Here is an 8,212-nt window from a genome sequence, read left to right on the forward strand (position 1 = left end):
ATCGCAAAGTGTGTCTTTAGTGTCACACTTGGGGAAGGTTGTCGCAATGTCATTACATGGAGGGAAGTGTGTTGTTCATGTATTCTAAGTGATCAATGTTGTGTATTCAACTGTTGTAAGTACATGATCATGGTCAATTATTTTCCTTGTTCACTTTGGTCTCAATGATTCCACATTTAGCTTCATGCGGAAAGATACACTCCTAGGAAACTTGTCCTCACTCAACGTACCTAAATTGCACATAGTGTTGTCTCGACCCTCAATCCATGACCTTTCAACTTGTTACTATGCACTTCATAGTCATAGTACCCATCCTTGACCCTTGAGCTCCAAAACTATGCAGCCATTTCTTCCTAGTCAGTCTCAACTATGCATCGTGCAGTGTCAAGCATCAAGTCTCCATCTTAAATCCTTCAACTCTGAAACAATTGAAAATAATTAATATTATTTTGTATTAATGGAGAAATGGTTACATAAGTTGTAACGTATCTCCTTAGTTTAGGATTTGTTCCTAGAGTTTAGGAGTTTGTTTGCAACTACCTAATTTCTCTAGTGATGTACTTAATAATGTAATCATTCATTTGATGAATAGTAGAGTGTACATAGAGAGTTCTCTTTGTATGAGTGCAGTCTCTAGGTGCAGTACTCACCTGTGAGCTGTAACTCCTTATTTTTAATTTAAATCTGATTTTTATCTTGGTAACAAAGCATAGAGTAGGGATAGCCTTAATTTTTTTTTTTAGGATGCATCATTGATTACAGAACTGTAGTGGCACATTTGTAGAATTAGGTGGACTGTAGTAACACCTGGAGCATAGGTCTTAGATGATTGATCATCTCTGAGTGCAAGAAAGTGTTGGCGTGGTTTTGACGCGAACAGTCGTGCCATTTTTGAGCAGAAAGAATAGTCGCGCCACTTGGCATGGTTCTGAGGGTGATAAGCATGCCAGCGCGCCAGAAAGTACAATTGGCACGGAAAATCAAGGATTAATCGCGCCAATTTCGTGCCTCGTGTCGATTTTGTTTCTGGCGTAGGCATTTCACTGTCGAAGGAGCGCCAACCTCTTTCTCTTTGAAAAATCTGCAATTTTTGCAAATCGGAGTTGCCCGGTGGTGGCACTTTGAATTTCCAGATCTGTTCGGTGGCAGCAGATCGGAGTAGCCCGGTGGTGGCATATTGGAGTTCCTGATCTACTCGGTGGTAGCAGATCGGACTTGCCCGGTGGTGGCGCATTGAAGTTCCTGATCTACTTGGTGGCAGCAGATCGGACTTGCCCGGTGGTGGCGCATTGGAGATCCAGATCTGTTCGGTGGCAGCAGATCAGATTTACCTGGTGGTGGCGCATTGAAGTTCCAAATCTATTCGGTGGCAACAGATCGGACTTTCCCGGTGGTGGCGCATTAAAGGTACAATTTTTTTTTTTTTTTTTAATTTTTTTTTAGAAAAACAGAGGTTCAGATCTGGCATAAGTCAATATGAATAACAGTTTAGAATCGTATCTCCATGATTCTCGCAAACTCGATGGATCAAATTTCAATAGCTGGAAATTCAAGATGCAGACTTTTCTTGAAAGTGCAAATGCGTGGTCGATCGTGACAAGAAATGAGCTGAGACCGGGATCAGTGAGACAAGAACAAGATTGGGATAAAAGGGAGACAAAAGCAAAGGTCATATTGAATATGTCCATCAAGGACAATGTTATCCCACATATTAGAGACTGTAAATTGGCTGCTGACATTTGGATGACCATTAAAAACCTATACCAGACGCAGAATTCAAACCGTGTCTTGTCACTCAAAGGCAAGCTGTTTGCATTGAAGATGGAGGAGAATGATTCCACTGCTGGATTCATTGCAAGAGTCAAAGACCTGAAGGACAGAGTGGGACATATCAAAGAGAAAGTTTCCGATTCAAATCTGGTCACGATCACGTTGAATGGAATGATTGATGATTACCAGACATTTATCACAGGGCTGTCAGCAAGGGAGAAAGCCCCTTCATTTGAAGAGCTGACAGGGATTTTGATACAAGAAGAAGAGCGACGACAAAATTTGAAATCTCAGAGCAATGACCTTGCTCTGATGGCAAAAAGGAGACAGTTTAAAGGGAAGCAGCATCAGCAACCACAACAGCAGTAGCAGAAAGGAGCCAACACATTTCAGAAGAGACCATTTAAAGGTATGTCTGCTAATAATTTTCCCATCAAGAAATGTTTTTACTATGGAAAACTTGGACTTGAGATTAGAGATTGTTATAAGAGGTAGGCAGATGAAGGAAGAAACAAACAGAGAAAACATAATGGTTACTTCGTTAAGGAAGAGGAGGATCATATCCATGAACTTCGACTATTTATAGTCGATTGTGCTCTTTTAGCTTCAAAGGAAGATGAGGACGACATATGGTATGTCGACTCTGGCGCATTCTCAGATATGACTGCTAAGAAGGATTGGTTTGAATTTGTTCAAGAAACTTCATGTGGGTCGAAAATCTATTTAGGAGATGATAGTGGACATGAGATCAAAGGACATGGTGACATTCCTGTAAAGTTACCTAGCGGTGACATTAGACACCTTAAAAATGTATTGTATGTTCCAGGAATTAAGAAAAATTTGGTCTCTGTCTCAACGATTACTGATCAGGACATGCAAGTTCAATTCTTTAAGGCTAACTATGTCATTAAGGATAGCCAGATGGAAACAGTTTCAATAGGAGTGCGCGTGGGGAATCTGTACAGACTAGATGTGAAGAGTATGCCACAGTAGGCAATGGTTGCAGTTGGATCGACAACCCAAAATCTCTGGCATCAGAGATTCGGCCATCTTAATCTGCAAGACCTCATCCTACTTCAGAGAAAAGGTATGGTCAATGGACTCCCTATTTTCCATAATGTTAAGCTAGATTGTGATGGATGTGCATTAGGGAAAATGCATAGAGAAGAGTTTCCTTTGCATGTTAATAGAAAGGAAAGAGACATTTTAGAACTGGTGCATACAGACATCTGTGGACCCATGCAAACCAGGTCATTAGGAGGAGCATACTACTTTCTTTTATTTACAGATGATTGCACTAGATTCTCATGGGTATACTTTCTGAGTAAAAAGAGTCAAGATTTTTAGTATTTTAAGGAGTTTAAATCCATGGTAGAAAACCAGACAGGAAAAAGGATAAAAATTCTCTGCTCAGATCAAGGGGGAGAATATAGGTTGGGAGAGTTCATGGATTTCTGCAAGCATCATGGGATTGTGCAATAGTTTACAGTGTCTCACACTCGACAGCAGAATGGAGTGGCAGAACGAAAGAACAAAACTCTTGTGGAGTGCGCAAGGAGCATGCTTCAAGGTAAGGGTTTATCAAATGGTCTTTGGGCAGAAGCTATTAACATTGCTGTATATTTAAAGAATAGGAGTCCTACTAGATGTCTAGGCTTCAAAACCCCTTTTGAAGCATTGTTTAGATTCAAACCAGTAGTAAGTCATTTAAGAATATTTGGGTCAAAAGCTTATGCTCATATACCTAAGGCAGATAGGAAGAAGTTAGATCCTAAAGCCCTAAAATGTATATTTGTTGGATATGGCACTGAGTTCAAGGCATATAGGTTATTTAATCATGTGACTCACAAGGTTTTTGCAAGCAGAGATGTCATATTTCATGAACAGGTTGAAGAAGGAAAGAATTACTCTAATAGTGATTGGCACATTCCATTGCCATTGGAAGAAAGCAGTGAGGAAGATGAAGAGCAGGAGGAGAAACAAGAAGAAGAAGTAATAGATGATATAATCAATAAAGATGCAAGCTCGAAAAAGGTTGAAATTGAGGTAAGTCCCCTACCAAGGAGATCAGGTAGGAAGACTCGATTATCTTCTAAATTGAAAGGCTATGCATTAATGTCAAATATTTTAAACATTGTAGAACCTGCAAATTATGAGGAAGCAAGTAAATCTGATGCATGGAGGGCTGCAATGTATGAGGAAATTGAATCAATACACAGAAACCATACTTGGGATTTGGTTGAACTGCCTGAAGGTAAAACCCCCATAGGATGTAAATGGCTGTATAAACCAAAATTAAATGCAGATGGGAGTATAGAGAAACTTAAAGCTAGACTGGTAGCAAAGGGTTACTCACAGCAAGAGGGAATAGATTTCAATGACACCTTTGCTCCTATAGACAAATTAAACACCATTAGAATACTAATTTCCTTAGCAACAAAACACAAATGGCAGCTACACCAGCTAGATGTTAAGTCTGCATTTCTGAATGGTGACTTGAAAGAAGAAATTTATTTAGTACAACCTGAAGATTTTTTGAAAAAGGGACAGGGACATCATGTGTGTAAATTGAAAAAGGCACTTTATGGTTTAAAATAGGCACCCAGGCCGTGGTATGAGAAAATTGACTCATCTTTTGTTTAGCATGGCTTTCATAGGAGCTTGAATGATCCAAATTTGTATACCAAGTTTAATAAACAAAGGAAAATTATTTTGATTTCTTTGTATGTAGATGATATGATCATAACAGGGAATGCTAACAATCTGATCAAAGAAATCAAATAGCAAATGTCACAAGTGTTTGAGATGAAAGATCTCGAAAACCTTCATTATTGTTTGGGATTGGAGGTACGGAGAGACTCTGGAGAAACTTTTCTCACTCAAGGAAAGTATGCCAGAAGCTTGTTGGAAAGATTCAGAATGGAGTAGTGCAGATCAGCAGCAACACTATTACAGCATAATTTAAAGTTGATCAGTGACGATGGCACTAAAGAGGTGGATGCCACTATGTACAGACAACTAGTTGGCAATTTGATATATCTGACTACAACTAGACCAGATTTGGCATATTCTGTTAGTGTGTTGAGCCAGTTCATGTCAAAACCACTCGAAAGTCACTGGGTCGTAGAAAAAAGTTTGTTGAGGTATCTTAGTGGTACTAGTAATTATGGCATTTTGTACACTGACACTTCTGATGTTATTCTAGCAGGTTTTTCATATTCCGATTGGGCAGGTAACTTGGATGATCGAAGATCTATCACAGGTTACGCATTCAGCATTGGATCTGGGGTCATAGCATGGAGTAGCAAAAAGCAGCACACTGTAGCTCTATCTTCATGTGAAGCTGAGTACCAAGCATTGTGTGCAGCCACATGTGAAGCTATCTGGTTGAGAAGACTTCTCAATGATGTAGGAGAAGAGCAGAAAGAATCAATTATTATCAAAACCGACAACCAGAGTATCATCAAGCTTGCAAACAATATAGTCTTTCATAAAAATACCAAGCATATCGACACTCAAACCTAAATTTTTACCTCCCGAGTCCCTCAACTACATTGTTCCTTAAGTTTATCCTTCTAGAACTGTGCATTGGGCAACCTCAAACCTCAAGCCTCAGCCTTAAGCTCTTGAGCCCCTTAACTATGCAATCCTTTTGTAACAACCCTGGTGAAAAGTTCATGTAATAAAAGTTAATAAAGGAAAAATAAGACCACAGTTAAGGGACACGTATTCCACACTGAGGGAAAATATATCCTAGTGGGCATCACTGGATGTGTTTATGGCTAAGGAAAATTGGCGAAGGCTAAGACAAAGGAATTAAAAGGAAAAATGACATTTTTGGCACATTTATTTATGAAAATAAAGGAAATTAGGAGAAAAGTAAGGTGAAAGGTCACAAGTTGCATGAGGTGGAAATTAAAGGAAAATAATGGAAAATGAAGAATATATAGACCCAATTAATAAAAAGGCTTCTAACGATCAGTTGGTAACCTTTTGTTAGTTCAAGTTTTGGAGCTCTCTCCTTATTCTCTCTCTCTCTCTCTCTCTCTCTCTCTCTCTCTCTCTCTCTCTCTCTTTCTCTCTCTGACTTAGATTTTTCTTGGAGCACTCTTGGATCAAGGAAGGAAAAGAAATAAAGGGAAATGAATGAAAGCAAGGATCAAAGATGAAGAGCAGGATCAAGTAGCTTCAACATGAATATATGTAAGTAATATTTTTCATGTGTGATTTCCTAACTATTTTGGACATTTATAGATTTTCATGTTGGTGTATGGTCCTCTTACTGTCGATGGCATGGTTTTGTTGGGTTATAATAGTGGTTTTCAGTGTAGCCTTTCCTTTTTCTAGATGACATGGTATGTTGTGATGTTTATCTTGGTTTTCAGCTTTGGTTTGTCAGATTGATTTCAAAATCCGTGGAGGATGTGGTCTCAAGGTCCATTCCAAAAATATTAGGAATCCCTTGACTAGTTTTGGTGGGATACATGGTAAAGACTGAGGGAGGAGTCTCGGTTTAGGGCCTAGTGATCTAGGTTTGGATCGAGGTAAATCTTGAGAGACTGTTCTCGATTTAGGGCCTATTGATTCAAGATTGGATTTCGATAAATCTTGAGAAACAAGGAAACAAAAAATTCCTCAAGGGTAGTTATGGACTCTGGATGGCATTCCAAGTTCAGTTCAATTGCGATCATAGCACTAGTTTTTGTGTGATCATGGTTTGATGAGGGTGGAGGTGGTTTAACTGCTAGATTACCTTGGTTGTTTTTGGATTGGTCTATCCATGAGATCCCACATTCATGCTTGGAATATGGAGTAGGGGTGACTAGATGAATGAAAGATTTGGTTCAGCCATGTCTACAGTCGGGTGGTATGCGAAAGTCCTAAACCTGGTCAGATTTGCATGTGATTAATGATTGCTAAGTTCTCTTGCTTTTGTACTTATTTATACATGGATTTAATGGTTTTTATGTCTCTGATATTTACATGGTTTTATGCTAATTATAAGAATGGTTAATTGGTTGGTTCATGTCATGGTTATCTCATGTATTTACTTGTGATTGTTAAATTGATGTATGCAATACCTAATTGATGTTATAACAGTTCAATGTAGAAGTTTGTGCTCCTTCTTGTCATGTTCCATAAGTTCTTTTCAGTCATTCATGCTATGTCTTGTATCCTATGCCCATAGGTTGCATTGATGCTAAGTGTTTGATAGAATGTCAGTCCCAATTGGGGATGGTCAAGCTTAGTCCCAAGGTTCTTTTCTAGTTTTTTAGCTTTTTCATCGTGTCTTTGATGGATTCTGGAAGTCATAACAAGTTTTGGGAAGTGGCCGAAATGCTGGATTAGAAAAATGCCATGAATTCCATGGACACTGGCACAAGTCTACTAGGAAAAGTTCCTAACCGTTGGCATGCAAGCCTCTGAGAGCATCCAGAGATCTTTGGACAATAGCATGCCCATAACCTGAGAGCGTACAGAGGCTAAGATACATAAAAAGTTAATGGGACATAGGGGCAAGATGTTTGAGTGGCTGAGATGTCTCTTGGGGTTGTTGTTTTTGATGTGTAATGTTTAGTTGATGTGTTTCGTCGATTCTATTTTCTTAAGGTCACCAGGGAGGTTGAATCCCATATAGTGGCCTTTATCATCTCATTTTTACCTCATTGGTTGGTTACTCGGGTAGATGTGGGAGGATGGGGTGTTATAGATTGGTATAAAAGCGTGGTTACGCTCTCGTTGGGTGGATGTGTTTGTCGTTCATTCATATTTGTTGTACATGTGCTAGTCATCCTTGAATGCTTGTCGCATATGCATGGTGTTGGTCATGGTCGTAATGATGTTGCCATGGGAATGAGGATGTCATTGTATGAAGCATGTTTCCATGAGTGTATGACTGGTGACATGTTGTTATATGTCGCCTACATGTTTCATTTTGTATGCTTGGTTACATGTATCATTATTTTAGGTTTGGTTATAAGTATCCCCGTTCATGCTTGATTATATGTGTTCATGTGTGCATGTGGTTGATTATGTATTTCTTATGCATGTTAATGTCTTCATATGGTCGAGTATGTTGTAAGTACTGAGAGGGGGTGAATCAATATTTCTTTTCAATTGTTATTATTACTAGTTTAGATTCTTTACAATTTTAAACAAAGAAATGATTTTATTTATATAGAAAAGAATTGAATACAATATCTAATGAATTTTTCCAAGCACCAGCTTAGAAATCGATGAGGCTCCAATGTCTAGGGCTTCGACCCTATCTTATCAAGGCAACAACCTTGAATTTAGGAGCACCAACTCCAAGGACACCAATCCTTTCAGTTCTGAGGCACCAACCCTAAAGTATCTCACCATATAGTTTTACTTTGTCAAGAAATGTTTGATTGTATTACACTACTACCAAGGTCTTCTTCACTAAGCCCTATCCTTTGTA

The 8,212-nt window shown here is 38.8% G+C and overlaps 1 protein-coding gene across 1 annotated transcript; it reads left to right on the forward strand.

The window, feature by feature from the left end:
• The first annotated feature begins 1,476 nt into the window (after positions 1 to 1,476).
• LOC149199983 (uncharacterized) lies at positions 1,477 to 2,139 on the forward strand. Its single transcript, XM_089400794.1, has 2 exons — positions 1,477 to 1,976; positions 2,094 to 2,139. The coding sequence occupies exons 1-2, from the start codon at positions 1,477 to 1,479 to the stop codon at positions 2,137 to 2,139; spliced, it is 546 nt and encodes a 181-aa protein (XP_089256920.1).
• The last annotated feature ends 6,073 nt before the right edge of the window (positions 2,140 to 8,212 follow it).

The sequence above is a fragment of the Pinus tabuliformis genome, chromosome 2_1 (genome assembly GCF_031772625.1).
Source record: "Pinus tabuliformis cultivar Carrire ecotype Pingquan chromosome 2_1, CPIR1, whole genome shotgun sequence".
Classification (NCBI taxonomy): Eukaryota; Viridiplantae; Streptophyta; class Pinopsida; order Pinales; family Pinaceae; genus Pinus; species Pinus tabuliformis.

Coding starts and splice junctions, on each gene's coding strand:
- LOC149199983 (XM_089400794.1), top strand. CDS start 1,477: ATGAATAACAGTTTAGAATCGTATCTCCATGATTCTCGCAAACTCGAT. Junction 1,977..2,093: donor CAGACATTTATCACAGGGCT/GTCAGCAAGGGA, acceptor GATGGCAAAAAG/GAGACAGTTTAAAGGGAAGC.